Source organism: Chenopodium album, chromosome 17 (genome assembly GCF_948465745.1).
Source record: "Chenopodium album chromosome 17, dcCheAlbu1.1, whole genome shotgun sequence".
Taxonomy (NCBI): Eukaryota; Viridiplantae; Streptophyta; class Magnoliopsida; order Caryophyllales; family Amaranthaceae; genus Chenopodium; species Chenopodium album.
In genome coordinates this window covers 1,006,332-1,024,962 of record NC_137850.1, presented here as the reverse complement: position 1 = coordinate 1,024,962, position 18,631 = coordinate 1,006,332, and the positions used below count along the sequence as shown (strand labels likewise).

Below are 18,631 nucleotides of genomic sequence, written 5' to 3'. Positions count from 1 at the left end.
TTATTTATACTACGTATATATATTTATTTAAAAGTGAAAAACAAAATTAACAAGCGGGGATAGCTCAGTTGGGAGAGCGTCAGACTGAAGATCTGAAGGTCGCGTGTTCGATCCACGCTCACCGCATTTTTTATTTTTATAGTTTTTTTTTAGGTGAAAAGTGTATTGGCCCCTACTTGCATTTCAAATACCCGTCAAAAAAAAAAAAAAAAAAAAAAAAACTACTTACATTTCAAATTACTTTCCTCTTTTGTAATTTAATGTGAAACAAATAGAGATTACTATGTATATATGGCGTCTTAACTTACATGTAAACTATTCTCTTCCGTTCCAATTTCTTTGCAATCTAGGAAGGTTATAATAGATCAACATCGAGCTCTAATGCATGTTAACTTCCAACATAATTGGTGTATTATTAGTCTAGCATTAAGAGTATACAATCCCTCTAGACAAATGGGTATTTGGTGTGTGTATATATATATACAGAGAGCAAGATTTGATCCACATCAAATCCTTATCTTATATGCTGCTCTTTCATTATCAATTACTCTCTTCCTTCTTTAGTGTTTGCACTATAACTTTTTTTTTTATTGGTCCTGTTTGGTAATTAGCGGTTAGCTGATTGGTAAGAGCTGGTTGCATTACCTGTTTTGACTAGCTGATTGCATTAGCTGTTTTGACTAGCTGATTTATAAGAGTTTTTTTATGTAGAGTTGTTTGGTAAAATTAGCTTATTATTTGTAGTTGTTTGTTAGTTGAACATATGAAATGACAATTTAGAATATTGATAATTTTTTTTTTTTTACTTGACTAGGATAAGAAATTGGGAGGGCAAGAATGTGAATTAGAGTAACTTTTAGGATAAAATTGTCTTTTAACATTCATTACTCAATAAGCTAATCTAAAAAGCTCTATTTTGTAGCTTTTTACAAATTAGCTTATTTGCCTCAATAAGCTCATTTAAAAAGCTCTTTTACCAAATAACCAAATTAGATAATTTATGTAGTCAAACCTCTAACTTGGTCAAATAAGCTCATTTTTTGTCAAAACTTTAATTACCAAACATGGCCATTGTCTTAAAAAAAAAACATATTTTAAATGTTAATTAATACTACCGTTGTTTTTTTTAAGTTGACACATTTTGACTTTAGCATTAATCATACATTCCCCTTTAACCTTATTTTGTGCTTTGAGCAAGTTTAGCCCCAAGTCTTAAGACTTGAGGTGACATCATCATCTTGACTCTTAAGACTTATGTTTAAGACTTCCCCTATTTTTCTTCTTAAATCTCAAGTTGAATCTTGAGTCTTGAGATTCCATAACTTAACTTAAGACTTGAGATTGGGACCCTCAACTTAAGACTTGAGATTAGGACCCTCAACTTAAGACTTGAGATTGGGACTCATCTCAATTTTATATTTATTGTCCTTTTTTTTTTACACTTTTCTACATACAATACGTCATATTGAGTCTTAGGACTAAAGTGATAAATTTGGGCAAATCTTAGGCCATGTTCTCATCAGATTATTTTCAATTCAGCTCTAATAAATTCAGTTCAATTCAGTTTAGTTTAGTTCAGTTCAGTTCAGCTCAGCTCTAATAAGTTCAGTTCAGTTCAGTTCAGCTTAGTTCAGTCAATGAGAACAGGCCCTTAGTGAGTCTTAACAAGAATTTGATGACATCATTTTCAATGGGGACCACAAACAAATGATGTCACATTCAAGTCTTAAGACTTGGCGCTAAAATTACTTATACGTAATGAAAAATATAGTAATGTGGAATTTTGTTAGATTCGTCACGATATAAATTTTTAAAATATCAAAATTTTATAATTTTTGCTTATCGATAATCAAAGATATAAATGGTTAAACTTATGCATTGGCAAACGTAATTAAAGAAACGTATCAACTAAAAAGAAACGGAGGAAGTAATTTTTAAACTAAATTTTATTGATATTTTAAAACGTCTATGACCATTAGATTCATTAGGTTTGTCTTACCGCGCGTGTAGTTTGTTCAAGTTATTTTGGAACTTAAAAGATAGATGAACAATTATATTAAAGTAATGGTTATGATATATTGGTATTCAAGGATGTGTACCATTATTTATTAATGATGTAAGACATGAACTTTCCAGGAAATTTCTATGAAAATTATTATTTGTCTTTTGAAGATAAAACAAATTTAACTCCAAGTTTGCATTTAAATTAGTCACTTGGACAATTAAGAAATTTACAATAGATGACCTTACTACTTTGTATACTCCATCCCAATATAAATGAATCAATTACCGGTCATAAAGTTCATATTATTATCTTCTCTGATATTATTCCACAACTCTTTCTTTTTAATGTAAAAATCAAATTGACACGTGTATTTGCCAAGACATAACTCTGACCATTTAATTTTAATAAGATACATTTATGCGCCTACACAACACTTGTTAAAACATTTTTCCTAATTCTAATTAAAACAAAATAAAAAAGAATTGTGAATTATACGTTTTGATGGAAGCTTCCTCGGATATAGTCAAACCCAAAAAAAATGCAGTTTTGGAAGTACCGATGATTCTAGTATAGTGAATTTCAACCAATGATAATTTTACTTGCTTTCAATATTTCTCTAATCATAAGTTATCAAGTATACATTGTCAGGTAACCAATAGCATCATCAGATAGATTCATCATATCACGTTGTCATGCATGTAAACCATGTTTTTTTTTTTATTTTTTTTTTTTTATTATTATCTACTGTCAATGTGTTATAATCATGTATTGTACAAATACTTAATAAGTTAATAGTATCATAAATTATCCTAAAGAGAATATACGTACCATATATTCTCTATCACATACATTCACGGTTCGCCTCTATAAAAATAAAAGAGAGGCACACTCTTACTAATAACAACACTTACAATTACAACCTGATAACAACTATATAGTGTTAAGGGAAGAGTTTTTTTTTTTTTTTTTTATTTGTTCGATTTTTTTTAGTGAGGAGGAAGATGGAGATGATCAAGAAAGCGAGCATGATCCTGCTAGTAGTTGCTCTTGTAGTTGCAACAAGGCCGACAACCATGGCTACTGAACCCGGCTTGGGTGAGTTGGGTCAAGGCCAGTTGGTTCGATTGTCAATCACTGCTACCCTTTATTACGATATTCCCTTTGGACAAATTATGGAATTTGCTGCTGCTGCTGCTGCAGCCGCGGCTGACAAAAGCAATGGTGGTGCGCTTACTTGCAAGAATGTAGGCCAAGGTTGCAACGTCGCCTCACCATGTTGTGCCGGGTTGTGGTGTGACAACCCTATGTTGGTATTAGGGGTATGCAAATTCGAAGTTGATAAACCATCAATGCAGCAACCTTAGCCTTTATTTTTTTCCAAGCTAAGCATGCATTCATGAAAAATTATATGGTACTTTGGAATAAATTATTGGATGCAATGTGTTGTATTAGTAAAAATAAGTGAAGTTGTGATTCTCAATATAATAAAATGAAGTTGTGGTTTATTTTTAAATTTTTATCATCTATGTTTGAGTAGTTTTTATAGTACTGTTCCGTTGTTTTGTTGGTTGGAACTATAGCTTCAATCTTAGCTAAAATACCGTTAAACTTTATATATTTTTATTTTAACATTTCATTCAACTTGCGGGGATAGCTCAGTTGGGAGAGCGTCAGACTGAAGATCTGAAGGTCGCGTGTTCGATCCACGCTCACCGCATTTTTCATTTTTATAAAAAAGAAAATTTTTGGCCCTCTTTTACTCTTTCAGATTATATCTAAAGGAAGGACGCAGCTCTCCTCGCCCTTTTAGGAGGCAACTGTGACCAGCCAACGACCCTACTCAGTGGCCAGATGGTTTAATGATAAGGAGCGTAAGGGGATGGGCAGTGGCAAGCATTTGACGGAAGGTTCGTTCAGCACCACCAATCGGTTTCCAGTGTGAAACGAGTTTGGAGGCTGAACTTTGGCTACACTACGATGGTTAGCCACCTATATCAAAGGCTAATGTGGTTTGTTTGGTGGTTGTCGACTTGGAGGAGAGATGTGGATAGTGTGTCAAGGGGTAAGACGGAGTCGAGGATAGCAAGGATAGAAGCATCATTAAGCACCCTTAATATGGGCATTTAGAAGTAAGCGTGGGCATCAAATATCGCTACACTATGTAAATAATTTCTACTAGTATAACTGTGAGGTTGCCCATATCTTCCACCAATAAATTTCATTATTTCTTGGTTCAACAGAAATGGTAAAATTCTATACAAGGATTACAAGTACATTACTCAAAGCGTCATAGCATGTAACTCTACACCAAATACCGCCTCAATGCTGCTCATACTTGCCCCCGTGTCCACTGTAAGCCTGTAACCATGCTTGGATGTTCACTAGTACATCCTGCAGTTTAAGAGAGCTGATGCTGTTGCTCCAAACAGCAGCACTACTTTTGCTCGCCAAAGAGAGGGCGGAAGATGCATCCTTAGAATAAGATGCCGAAAATCCCATTAATCAATGTATACGGCATTTTCTTCACCCATCTTCAAGAAATAATAATGAAAAAAAAAAAAAAAAAAATCCATTGTTCAATTTTCTCACCCTTGCCACACTTTGATGCAAGGTTTCCAAAGTTGACACTTCTAATTTCGTACCTATGGTCGTTTAGCTGACATAAAATTAACTAATTAATACGAGATCAGATATGAGAATCAGGATTACTGCATTTGCAATAACAGAACAATCCATTTCCATGAAACCGAAACAAAAAGTTGGTAATAGTCATCTTTCTATTATACCAAAACCAACGACACAAGGTCGGTAAATAATTGCCACAAAAAATTGCCCCTTGTAAGACATGTACAAAACATATAATCCCCAAAACTGAATCTGATGCATCCTCTCATGAGTCTCAACAGTCTAGTGATGTAAACAAAAATTGCCGAATCCAACCTGTTAAACATATGAAAGTACTCGATTACTGTATAAGTATAATAAAGTAGCAGTAGTTAACCAAACAGGTAAGTTTGTACTGACCAACTCTATAGCCCATTAGCGAACACGGACTAACTCAACATCCATTATTAACCATGAATTTGGGGGTACGAGATTCGTGCCCTCACTTCCGTATCTGCAAAAATACGCCAGGAACATATTATGCAATAAGTACATCATGCAAAACATTTTGAAAGATAGCCAAACGAACTTGCATATTGATTAAAAAAGAATAATAAAAAAATAAAAAAGATCACAGTATAAGAAACATTACCCCAATTCAGGCGGTATTTGAAGCCTTCTCTTACCACCAACACGCATTCCTGCAAATCAAAAGTGACAAAATCATCCTTTATACACTTTTCTTTTACTAGAAGTACAATATAAATGTGTGACAGTTATGGAACCCTAATTCAATACCAGCACAATTTGATAATTTTGAAGAGCTATTTTCAGCTATGTTAAAGGAACAGTATAAAATAACATTTTGAAATATTGAGTTATTGAATTAAATACAGATATGACTGTTATGCACTGTGGACAGATCATATTACCTTCTACTCCAAGCTCAAGCCCATCCATAACATGACCTTTACCTGGAAGACATTAGCAAGTGTTAGAAATTGAGACTGTTAAGGAAATGAGCTCATATATGTATAGCATACCAAGGCGAAATTTGAGAGGATCTTTTCCAGCACTTGAATCAAAAATCTGGTTCCCTTTCTTCAGTTTACCAGTATAATGAATAGAGACCTGAAATCAGTAGAAAGTCAGTAATCAATCCAAAGCAGCCACACTAAATGATAAAGAATCAGCAAACAGTTATCAGACTTACCTTTTTTCCCCTGGAAGCCACTTTTTCATCTTCTTCACCAACCTCAAGTTCCTCAACAATCAAGCCGCCTGATATTGTCCTTGTGTTGCAATTTATTTTTCCACCAGTCTCTGTCAGAGGGTCAGTCACATTTTTAGCTGGGCTTGAAAGGGTTAAGGCTCCAGTTTCTTTTCTATTCTTTCTTTTCTTCTTCTTAACCTTTTTATCTTCAGTTTGGTGTTCATCAGTTGTATCTCCAGAAACACACCTCTTTCTGCATAAAGACAAGTTCATAATCTTAATAAAATCACATCTGAGACATCTATAAAAGACCACAAGCAAAATCCAAGCATGAAAAAGGAAGTACATTAGATCTTTCATGCCACAATTAATCTGAGAATGAAGACAAATCAATCAATCAATCAATCAAAGCCTTAATCCCAAAAGTGGGGTCGGCTAACATGAACCAAATTTGATTATTCCGTGTAGTCATCAACATAAATCTTTCTCCTCCATCCCTTACGATCCAAAACTTCATCCTCACGTAAATCCATGCACTTCATATCCTTCCTCACTCCTTCCAACCAAGTCATCTTTGGTCTCCCTCTTCCTCGTTTAATCCCTCCATGGTCCCACTCTTCCACTCTTCGCACCGGTGCACCCTCGGGTCTCCGTCTTACATGTCCAAACCAACGCAGACGATTTTCCCTTAATTTATCTACAATGCCCGCCACACCTACTTTCTTGCGAATAACCTCATTTCTGATTCTATCTCTTAAAGTGTTTCCACACATCCACCTTAACATGCGCATTTCCGTAACCTCCATCTTTTTAATATGCTCTTTCTTAGAAGCCCAACATTCTGTACCATAGAGCAACACTGGTCTTATGGCAGTCCTGTAGAATTTTCCCTTCAACTTTAAGGGAATGCTGCGGTCGCATAACACTCCCGTGGCCGCTCTCCATTTAAGCCACCCTGACTTAATCCTGTGGGTCACGTCTTGATCAATGTCACCATTCTTCTGGATGATCGACCCTAGGTACTTAAAACATTCACTCATGGTCAAATCCTTTCCATCCAAACTCACCACTTCATTGCTTGTCCCCCTCTGAGTGCCAAAACGACATACCAAATATTCAGTCTTACTCCGACTTAGCTTAAACCCTCTAGATTCCAACCTTTGCCTCCATTGCTCCAACTTGACATTAACCCCATCCTTAGTCTCATCCACCAAAACGATATCATCTGCGAACAGCATACACCATGGAACCTCATCTTGAATTGGTCTAGTTAATTCATCTAGAACCGTTGCAAAAAGAAAAGGGCTTAATGCAGACCCTTGATGCAATCCGATTGTAATAGGGAAATCTTTTGTCAACCCTCCGCATGTCCTCACATTTGTTGACACATCCCGATACATATCCTTAACTAGGTCTACATACCTTCGTGGGATACCTTTCTTCAACATTGCCCACCAAAGTATCTCTCTTGGCACCTTGTCATATGCCTTCTCTAAATCAATAAAGACCATATGAAGATCTTTCTTCTTTACCCTATAAAACTCCATCATTTGTCTTATCAAATGGATTGCCTCCATAGTAGATCTCCCAGGCATAAAACCAAATTGGTTATCTGAAATGCTTGTGCATGCCCTCAACCTTTGTTCAATCACCCTTTCCCACAACTTCATAGTATGGCTCATAAGCTTAATTCCTCGATAGTTAGAACAATCTTGAGCGTCTCCTTTGTTTTTATAAACCGGGACCAAGGTGCTCTTCCTCCAATCTTGTGGGATCCTTGTAGCCGTCCATATCTTGTTGAAAAGGTTTGTTAACCAATCAATACCAATCTTACCCAAACACCTCCACACCTCTATCGGTACCCCATCAGGGCCAACCGCCTTCTTAGGTTTCATCTTCCTCAGTGCAATCTCCACCTCTACTCTCCTAATCCTTCGCACATACTCCATGTTGATTTCTTCATCACTCATAGAGGTATCTCCTATCACAACTCCATTACTTCCATTAAATAATTCATCGAAGTACCCCTTCCACCTGTCCTTGATGCCCTCCTCTTGCACTAGGACCATTTGGTTCTTATCTTTGACACACTTCACCATGCCAATATCCTTCCTTGCCTCTTGTCTTCTCTTTGCCATCTTATAAATGATCCTTTCTCCCTCCTTGGAATCAAGCTTTTCATAAACCTCCTGATATGCCTTTTCTTTTGCTTGGCGAACAGCTGCCTTTGCCTTACTCTTAGCCTCCTTATACGCTGCAAAGGTTTCATCACTCCTACATTTTCCTAAGGCTTGATAGCATTCCCTTTTTTGCTTAATTACTGCTTTCACCTCTTCATTCCACCACGAAGTATCTCTCTGTACCGAAGTTCTTCCCCTTACTTCCCCTAAGACCTCTTTGGCCACTCTTAGGAAACAGTTCTTCATTCGTAACCAAGTCATGTCCGGATCCACCTCTCCATCCCAATCCGCTTCTTCAATTACCTTTTCTGTAAAAACCTTAGCTTTTGCATCCCTTAGGGTCCACCATCTTATCCTTGGTTCTTCTTGTCTAACTTTTTCTTCGCCTTCTCTTTCAGACGAATAGTCATTACCAATAGCCGGTGTTGGGTGACCACACTCTCCCCTGGGATAACCTTACAGTTTATGCAACTTTGTCTATCTATGCTCCTTGTGAGCAGGAAGTCTATTTGAGTTGCATTTGCTCCATTCCGAAAAGTTATCAAGTGTGAATCCCTCTTCTTAAACCAAGTATTAGCCAAAATTAAATCATATGATTGGGCAAAATCCATAATAGCTTCACCACCGGCGTCCCTCTGCCCATACCCAAAGCCTCCATGGACACTCTCATAGCCATCTCGGCTCGCCCCAACGTGCCCATTTAGATCCCCTCCAATATATAACTTCTCTGAGTGGTGGACACCCTGCACCACCTCGTCTAGGTCCTCCCAAAATTGTCGTTTCTCTTCTGCATCTAAACCCACTTGGGGAGCATAAGCACTGATAACATTCACAATCTCCTTGCCACATAGCAACTTCAGCCTTATCAACCTATCGTTCTTCCGATAGACCTCGATCACCTCTTTTGCCAACCTCTCATCGAGAACCACACCAACTCCGTTCCTAGCTCCACCATTCCTTGTTCTGTGGCTCGTTTCTTGCCCAACATACCATACCTTATACCCCAAAACCAAGCCTCGAGCTCCTTCTCCTGTCCATCTTGTCTCTTGGAGGCACATGATGTTCACGCGTCGTCTTTTCATTACTTCTACCAATTCTGCTGATTTTCCCGTAAGAGACCCCACATTCCAAGAACCAATCCGCAAACTAAATTCTTTTCTCCCACGCTCCCTCCTGATCCCAACTCCAAGCCCTTGATTATTTGACACCACAATTGGGCAATATGGCGCGTCGCTTCTGGGCGACGACCTAGCAACCCTTACATACTTATCACTGCACCCGGGTCTGGGAAGTGCAGCGCGTCGCTCAGTAGGGAACGCCCCAATGGCACGCCCTTGCTCATTTGACACCACACTCGGGCAATGTGGCGCGTCGCTTCTGGGCGACGACCTAGCAACCCTTGCATACTTATCACTACACCCGGGTCTAGGAAGTGCAGCGCGTCGCTGAGTAGGGAACGCCCCCACGAAAATATCTGTTTGGCTCATGTCATGGGATGTGACGAAGTTTTATACTGGCTGTCACTGGCCTACCGTAACCCTCCTCCTTTATCCAGGCTTGGGACTGGCAGCGGGAAACCCACTGGCGGAGTTTGAGAATGAAGACAAAGAAAACTAGAAATGTGTAGCCTTGCACCCTTGCCAACTAGTAGCCCAAATTTGGAGAAACAAAGGTGTACTAAAAGCTAAAGAGTAAATTCTGGACTTTTCAGCAATCTAAAGCCGTGGGAGCAGGCAATGATATGCAGTGATGAGCTATTTTTCATTTACTAAACAGTAGGCATATACAACAAATTTCAGTTATTATATGAATATATGATCATATGTTCTAGTTTTTTTTAAATTAAAGTATTCGTTTTAATATTATGGATCTCATAACATTACACCATTTTCATGTCCCTTCACATGTTCAAGATTTCGTGAGAAGTTTTTGTGATCAAGTTTTCATGCTTATCTGCAAACATTATTTACATAACTTCCTCTACTGATGGATAGTACAACACAACGATGTTGAACTGTCAATAAAGAATGTTATTCCATATGGAAATGTGGGAGTGTTGAGACTCCAACACAAATATAAAATTTATGTAGAGGCTGGGAAACATCGTTATAATTATAAGATTACTATCTCTTAACATTAGTGAACACGAAACTCTAAAACCATCATAGAGAAAACAAACTAGTCAAGAGCTCATAATCAAGCCTATTAATGGACTTGTGTATTCTGGTACTGGAAAATAAAGCTTATTTAACCTTTTTGAATCTTCATCACCCATTTCAGAATTTCCACACAGTGAAGAGATAGGCATCTGATCTTCTTTCTCGCTCTCAACCATTTGCTCACAAATAGGATCACTGGAAGTATTCTGTTGCGAAATTGCACCATCATCTTCAGATTCACTCAACATATACGACTTTTTAAGGCGCTTCCGGCTGCTCTTTCTGGTCCCAGCTTTCTTCTGTTTTACTACAGGGTAACAAAAATCAAAATCATCTATTCTCTTTTAACCTAGAAATAAACCATGAACTATATCATGTAAAATCAAAAGCATTTCAGTGACAGAACATACAAAGACTCAGATTAAACAAGTGCACAGAACAAAACAAGTTTATCTCTGCGTGCGGGCATGCATATGCGTGAGTGTGCTTTGAGTATCCCACAAATAGGGTAAATGAAGCATTTTATGCATGCCCATACCAACAAAAACTAACTGAATGTGCAAAAAAAAATCAAAGTTGATTACCATCCAGCATACCAAACATAATTGAACAGAATAGTCCAAGCATTGTTCAAATTCAAGAATCAGGATGCAGCTCACTTCAAGGGACAGGGATAACAGGCACGTGTATCGCATTCATCTTGCAGAATGGTTCATGAGTACCATGATGGCCTCAAATTGCACTATATATCATACATAGAAATAGTTCAAATAAATAAATATAAAGGATTCCTAATCCATGTATATAAAAGGAGCCATGGGTGAAATGACATAGTATTCTCAAATTAGAAATATTAAGAATAAAATACCATTACACCATACAGAATGAGCACATCAAAGAACATACATTCATTACTAGACGAAGGTGATGGAGCAAAGACTTCTGGATCACTGTCATCAATGAAGCTATCCTCTTCATAGTCGTCATCTGCATTAAGATCTTCTGTGTCCGTCTCTCCAACATCTTCTCCGTATGATTCACTTACAATGCCGTTAATAGAAAACATATATTAAAAGCATTAAAGAGAAAGAAAAGGTGTTGCATGCACAGGTCAATTGGCACCAACATCTCTTCCTGCATTTGATAGCTACATACAGTTCATGAGAAGCATTTTCTCTCAATCTGTAGTTCTGTACAGAAGCAGCATTGATTCATGGATATATAGCAGGACTTGTAATCACCAGCATTATTTCAGACTATTTGCCGATAGAAATCGATAATATATGAAACATAATAATTAAATAATCTTAAATGTAGAGCATATAAACCTCTATCAAATTGGTTCTTAAGCAGCCAAACATAATATATACAATGTGCCTCCCCTAGCAGGTGAGGGAAGTAAGGACATAGAATTACCCTACAATAACAGAGAGCCTTGTTTCTCATAATGCTAAAGGCTACAGCTTTACAAAATCATAAAACAGAGTAACTACTCCTGACTCTTGAGACACCACCAAGAAGTTAAAAGCAAAAAAAACTATTTCAGTATAAGCCTTAAAATTCTGTTCATGAATGAAATATAATATAACAAAAACTAACAAGGACAAGCATGTAATAATATTGGCAAAGCATCATCAAGCCATAAAATAACAGAAACTAATACTATTGGTAAACTCAAAACTAACAGATACGAATCAACATTTTGGGCAATCAACATCTTCAAGAAAGCATAAATTAACTTTATCAACTTAATTAGCACAATAAATGGGTCACGCACAGCAACCATTAGACTTACTAGCGTACTAAAAGTTGTAGATTTGTTGAGGTTTTATCAGCTAATTAGCCTAATTTCATATGTCCTATGCCCTGCCAACCCAATTTACTAAAAAGCAAAAAAAAAAAAAAAAAAAACAAATGAGAAACAATACAAGCTAGCACTAATCAATACATTCAATTTCAGTGCTTGGCCCATAACTTTAGTACCTTAAATGTCTAACATCCCCTTATTAAGTACTCGTAGCTGTAAAGCAAAAACCAGGTTACTTTTGCAAAGCTTATGTCATTTTGGCATCACGTAGAATAGAAACACCTCAATATGTGCATGATGAAACACGAAACTAAAATGTATGATGAAACAATGAGTTTCAAATGATTTGTTTGAAAAAGGATACGACTCATCATCCCCGGCCAAACTATGTCGAGCATTGCCTACAAAGTATCCGGTAAGGTAGACACTACGAGGACCAACAACAGATAAAGTGACTTCTTCAGCCTCATCAAACTCCGATTCCAAATGAAGGTACTCAGCTTTATCAGGCAATAAAACACACAACATAACAGGAGTCTTCTTGCCAACATTGCACTGAACATAACTCTTGTTGTTTGAAGCACCCATTCCTAGTGTAGCCTACAGTACCCAAAACAGCCCAAAAATTATAAAAGGAAATTAATATATAAAAAAACACTTTATAATTTGATTATATTTGCAACACTTCAATTCCTTAATCAGGTAAGAACTTAAGAAGAAATTACCTGGGAAATACGGAGTTTTCCACATGATTGGTTAGGTGAAAGAGTAAATGGCTTTCCTGGTTTAATTTCAACTCCTACAAATCATCACAATTTAAACAAATACCCATTAATTTAATCCAAATCCTTAGTAAATTTACAATTAGAAAAACCCCATTTTCAAAACATAATTGTAATCCTAAAATCAATCACAAAACAGGCAAAACCCCATAAATTTATCCAAAAAATTTCAACTAGAAAAACCCCATTTCATACCATAGGTTATAAGATAGCGAACTATAATTACAATTAAGGTACAATTGAACAAAAAAAACAAGAGAGAAAATAAGAAAAACTGACCCCAAAAAGCCATGTTTGCAGAAAAATCACCACTTCAGCACCTCTTCTTACTCTCAATGCAAATACAAATGAGAAATTTGAATGAAAAAACAAAGAAATTTAAGGACTTTGTCTTTTCTCTTTCCGAGATGATTAAAACCCAGTTTAATTGAATATGGGTTAATTAATCAAACCGCCCTAAAATGTCGAGAAATGAGGAGAGAAAAATTAGCATTAAATTGGGTGTTAATGGCGGTTTTGGCGCCAATTCTAATACGTATTCAGGGGATGTAGGGTTTTCTATTTGGTTTATTTCCAAAATTGATGTTTTTTTTTTCGTAAAGCACGGGTTGTTCAGCCCGATCACAGCTTGTCATGTAAGCCCACCGTGGTGTTTGAGGCATTGAGCTACTAGCCTACTACCGCCTTTTCAACTTAATAACCATGTCTAAATTTATGGGCTAAGCAAAACAAATTATCCGATTCGGGATTTTTACTTTTGCACTTCGTTATAGGGCATAAAATATTAAATACTATCGTTGATAAGGAGGAAATTAAAGCGCCTTGTCATCTTAGGTGCACTTTGGTTCGTAACACATAAAATGTTAGCTAATAGCTATCCTTGAGGAAATTTTTCTTAGTCAATACTCAGTTGACTCAAATCTAAGGCAAAACACGTTATTTTTGTTATTTTCATAGATGACATGAGCCAGCTAACCAGCTACTCAGTTGATTTTTTTTTTTCAAACATTGACCTTGAGTTTGACTTGTTTACATTCAGGAGCATTTGTTATGAATATTGGAAATGGTGAGGAAAGGAAATAAATAAGAGAGAGGAAAAGAATTATTAACTCTTACCTTTTCATTTGTTTGGTTTAACCATGAAAAACAATTACTTAAACCTATTTCCTTTTCTTTTTGCAATTGTTTGAGGAGGCCAGGGTAAGGATAATTGCTACTTTAGGTTTTAGAGAGGTTGGTAACAAATGGGTAAAAACCATTCCTCCTAAGTGATGGTAATTGTTACTCAATCTACTAATCAAACACTTGTTAATGGTAATGGTTTAACCGAATCCATTCCTACCCAAAAAACACCCTTACCAAACATGCAAATGTAAATTTAAACTTGACCTTGACTTTGACTTACAAACGAACCAAACATTGACCGAACCAATTACAAAAGTGCTTTTGGCTTCACCCTGCCCCTACATATGGCCAAGTGAACCGACATAAGAAGACTAAGTTACTATATATAAATATCACTCGATGCACCAACATCCTTTCATTCCTCTTTGATACATACAAACCATCCTTAAGCCATTACCATATAACATCAAATTTTTGGCAAAGAAAAAAAAAAAAAAAGCGAGAGAGAGAGAGAGAGATTAATTATCATGGCATACAACAAGAATAATAGTTATAATTACAAGTTGATGTTACAAAAGAAGCAAGAACCTACCAATTTACTAAACTTCATATTCATGTCAACCGTTAACAAAGCCTCTAAGATGCTTTTATCCGTGGTTTCCAACAATTATGCCTTAGATTTTTCTTCACCTTCTTTTACTAATAATAGTAATAATAATAAGTGGAAGGTTAAGGATCATTTGAGGTTTATGTCTTTGCTTTTCACTTGGTTTACTATGTGGGCTCTTCGCCTTGTCTCCGATGTTATTCCTACTTCTTCCCCGCTATTATCATCTCTTAATCATCGTAAAATTACTAGTGGTAGTATGGTTGTTGATCATGGAGATGGCAGTGGTGATGGATCATCGTCTGCGGCGGTTTTGACATCGGTGTCGTATTCTCCTGTTCAGAATCTAGACTTGATTTCTCATGATGGGTTCTTAATGGAGGGCGGTGATCATCATCAACATCGGCTTCAAGCTGGATTGTCTGTTGAAGCCCTTGGAAGAGCACTCTCCCATGTAAGGCTATGCTCTTCTCTCGCTTTATTTTTGCTAAACTTAACTTATATATGAAGTAATTAAATATGTTGGTATATGTTAGACTTTTTGCTACACTAAACTCAATAATTTTAATGCGCAAATATTGATGTAAAAGCATAAATTGCATCACGTAGCTATAGTAGTGTAGTGGAGATTGTTGTCGTCGTAGTAATGCTTGCACGAGAAGTTCAATTTTGTGTTGTTTAATGTTACGGAGATGTCCTAGTTAGAAGTTCTTTTAATGTCTCATTCTTAATTTAATATTTTATAATAAAATTATAAGTCAATTATTTAACTTGCTTATTTAATTAGTTGATGAATAATCGATAAAATTATGTGTTGATTAGGTTAGTGTTTGTTTAGTTAATGATCAATATTTTGACTTTAAGTTTTTGTTACTCCACCATTTCATTATGTTTGTTTCATTTGCAATATTTCATTTAAGAAAGTGAGAAAATTTTAGTATAATTACTCTTAACTTCATCTTAAGTTAACATTTTATAACATGGTAAATAATAAATAGAAATAGAAAATCCAAAAAATGAAATAGTCGGTGTAACACATGTATAAAGAGAGGAAATGGAAAAGTGAAGTAATCTGTTTTGTTGGTTTGTGGGCAACAAGAAGACAAACTATTATCGTACCTTCCATAGTTCCATTCAAGTGGAAGAATTGTATTTTAGGTCACGTGGCTTAGCAAGATAGTCACGTGTCAAGGACAAATATCTTGTGTCGTCTAGTACAAGTGCTTTCGGTGTAAATTTGTGTAGTTATACGTATAAGTGTATAACACATGCCTTTCATGCAAATAGATATAGTGGCTATTCCTCCCTTCTTGGTACTAGGTAGCAAGAAATCAATACAAAACCAAAACCAAGTATCCAACATGGCAATTTCGATTATCGACAATAATATACAGTAATACATCTAACGATATCGATTTAGTTATCATAATACTAATTCAATTTACACACTTTTAAAGTATCATAAGTAAAATAATTGCGTAAACTAGCTAGGATAAGAGTATTGCTAGCTTGTTACTTTAAAGTTTAAATTATTTCAGATTTTTATGTATTTCGTACTAATTAAAAAAGGCAATCTATAGATCATACATAACTACAATTTTTCATTTCATACACGAAGTAGTTCGTAGAATATACATGCTAATTATTATATATGGAGTATTAGTTAATTATAAAATGTCACCATTTTTTTCCTCTTGATGACTAATTAGGCCTTATTCTATTTACCATATTTGTACTAGTGGTTAACCTTTTACCTTAATTTTGACGATTTTTTTTTTTTTTTTTTTTTTGTTATGAATTGATTACAGATACTAGCTTTACTAAATGAGCTACCAGCAACATCAAAGAAATATGAATTTGCGGTAGCAATGGCTGACAGGATACTAGACGATAACACTCGTGATGGTAATGTAGAGCTTCTCCATGTCAATCGTGTAGCATTATCATCCGCATTCGAGTGCACGGTCAATCGATTGTACCACATCCTCAACAATGCTGCGATATCCCATGTTGATCAGGCTAACAATCGCGGTGGTCCATGGACCTTACGTGTGATACGTAAACTTCCCTTAGGAACATACATCTCGGCCTACATGAAGGGTGGCATAAGCGCTGTTTTTCCACATTTGCACTCGATGTGGCAACTCCAAAAAAGGCGGTGCATGATGAACGACGATGGTGGCGATGAATTTGTTGGGAGTGATCAAAGTGTTGAGGTCGTGGGAGCAGAGAAGCTAGCACAAGAGTTGTTGTGGATTATTCACAAACTTAGGGCATGTTACGCGGTTGATGAGGCCTTAGTGCAATGGAGCCTTGCTTCTAACTTGGCTTCCCTTTCTCTCAATGCCAATCCTAGGGTCCAAGCTCTTCTCATTAAAATTTCGGGTAATTTTCCCTAAATCAATTTAATTTACTACTCATTTAGGACCTGTTTTGTTCACCTTATTTTCATTTATTTCAGGTCCAATAAGTTCATATTAATTCAGTTTAGGAAAATAAGTTTTGATAAGGTTTAATAAATTCAGATAAGTTCATATATGTTCAGATAAAATCAGGTAAATAGAACACACCTAATCACACCTTAACGTGCATTGCATAATTCATTGTACTATATCTATGATAACACATTGTTAGAATATATTGATAGACATCAATATATTCTGTTATTGTATATTTGCTATATATGTAGAGTGTATATTATCTCTTCCATAATTATAGGATATTAGGCCCTTGATTGTAGCCTTACCTCACGTATACTAGTTTGTATATATTGCCTTTGATAGGCCAATGAATATTCAAGGAAATTATCTTCTTTCACATATGTACCTAGTGATTATTCTAATAATGTTCGAACTTGTTATTGTACGTGCAGCTTCATTATTAGGAGACATAGCTCAAGCAGAATTCAAGGTTCACACACAAGTCCAATACAGATTGTTAGTGCTGTGGCTTCCGTTATTTTGCTATGCTTGCAGCGGCCTAAGGTACCCAGTGTTGTCAAGTTATGAGAAAATCGACGTTGAGAGAACAATGAAGCGAATGATAGCAAGCCTCTCAGCCACGGAACAAGAGGTCGTGCTAAGAAATTGGTTGCAAGACTTTGCTATATGCTCCTCGGACTGGCCTAATCTTCGACCATCATATGATCGTTGGTGCCAATTTTCTCGTCAACTTGTTGCGTGAAAAAATAAGATCCGATCAATCTATAATTTGGCAAAATTTGGTTTTTATGTATGAAATACTGGATAAATGTTAGATTGCGTTTTGTGCTATATGTATTATATTGCTGGTTTCATGTATTAATGTATTACTATGCGGTATAGTAAGGGATAAAATTGACTCCTTTCTTGATCAGGGTGTAATGAAAATTCTCATGCTTACATTTTCGTGATGAGTAATCAAGTATATATGTTTGGTGTGTTATTTTAAAAGCAAGTGGATAATCTTAAGTTGATTAAAATTAGAGGTGATAGTGTCTTTTTATATATACTCCGTACTATATTGTTTTAAATGTCTAGTTTTATACCCACATACTTCCTTTGTTTTTTAGTTGACGTACACCATTTAACTATTGTATTAGTCACAAATTACACTTTGATAAGTTTTTGTGATATCAACTACAATAAAACATAGTTATGTGAGATTTTTTTAAAATCATTTCAATGTAAATTTTATTGATATCCAATTTTTATAAATTTACAATATAATGTTGATAATTAGAGATATTAATAGTTAAAATTGTTCGATGTTAATAATTAGAGACATTGATCATAATTTTTTTTTTTTTTTTTTTTTTTTTTTCTCTGAGGAAACATTGATCATAATTTTAGATTACCATATAACAAACTAACAAGAGTTTATTAGAAGCTTTAAATATATTAAACTATTAAGCAACATTTATTAGAAAGCATTTTGGCTATGGGAAGCAACAGCACTTGTTATTTTTCTTTTCCAACTTTCGAAAACACCCGCCTTTAGTCAATAATGGCCACTTTGCTACACATTGAGTTGTGCAGTCTTGTTCATTGCACTCTGGATACACAAAACAGTGCCCCCATGGATCAAAATGACCGTTTTCTTCTGCTGTTGTTCCACCTGTAGTTTAAATTTAAATCGTGTCATTTAATTAGGTATTGATATAACTTAATT

At 35.8% G+C, this 18,631-nt stretch overlaps 2 protein-coding genes and 2 non-coding genes across 4 annotated transcripts; 3 read left to right on the top strand and 1 right to left on the bottom strand.

The window, feature by feature from the left end:
- Positions 1-53: 53 nt before the first annotated feature.
- On the top strand, positions 54-126 carry TRNAF-GAA (transfer RNA phenylalanine (anticodon GAA)). Its single transcript has one exon. It is a non-coding gene; the product is annotated as a tRNA-Phe (tRNA).
- A 3,244-nt stretch (positions 127-3,370) lies between these two features.
- LOC145589322 (peptidyl-prolyl cis-trans isomerase FKBP43-like) lies at positions 3,371-13,317 on the bottom strand. The gene is made up of 11 exons (XM_081645849.1): positions 13,030-13,317; positions 12,694-12,767; positions 12,333-12,568; positions 11,068-11,201; positions 10,255-10,468; positions 5,823-6,075; positions 5,653-5,740; positions 5,542-5,583; positions 5,262-5,310; positions 5,030-5,123; positions 3,371-4,945 (listed from the first exon to the last, which is right to left on the bottom strand). Exons 1-10 carry the CDS (start codon positions 13,040-13,042, stop codon positions 5,045-5,047), a joined length of 1,182 nt encoding a protein of 393 aa, XP_081501975.1. The 5' UTR covers positions 13,043-13,317; the 3' UTR covers positions 3,371-4,945; positions 5,030-5,044.
- On the top strand, positions 3,650-3,722 carry TRNAF-GAA (transfer RNA phenylalanine (anticodon GAA)). Its single transcript has one exon. It is a non-coding gene; the product is annotated as a tRNA-Phe (tRNA).
- A 1,072-nt stretch (positions 13,318-14,389) lies between the features above and the next one.
- On the top strand, positions 14,390-17,668 carry LOC145590200 (uncharacterized). The gene is made up of 3 exons (XM_081646950.1): positions 14,390-14,936; positions 16,291-16,867; positions 17,355-17,668. Exons 1-3 carry the CDS (start codon positions 14,403-14,405, stop codon positions 17,663-17,665), a joined length of 1,422 nt encoding a protein of 473 aa, XP_081503076.1. The 5' UTR covers positions 14,390-14,402; the 3' UTR covers positions 17,666-17,668.
- The last annotated feature ends 963 nt before the right edge of the window (positions 17,669-18,631 follow it).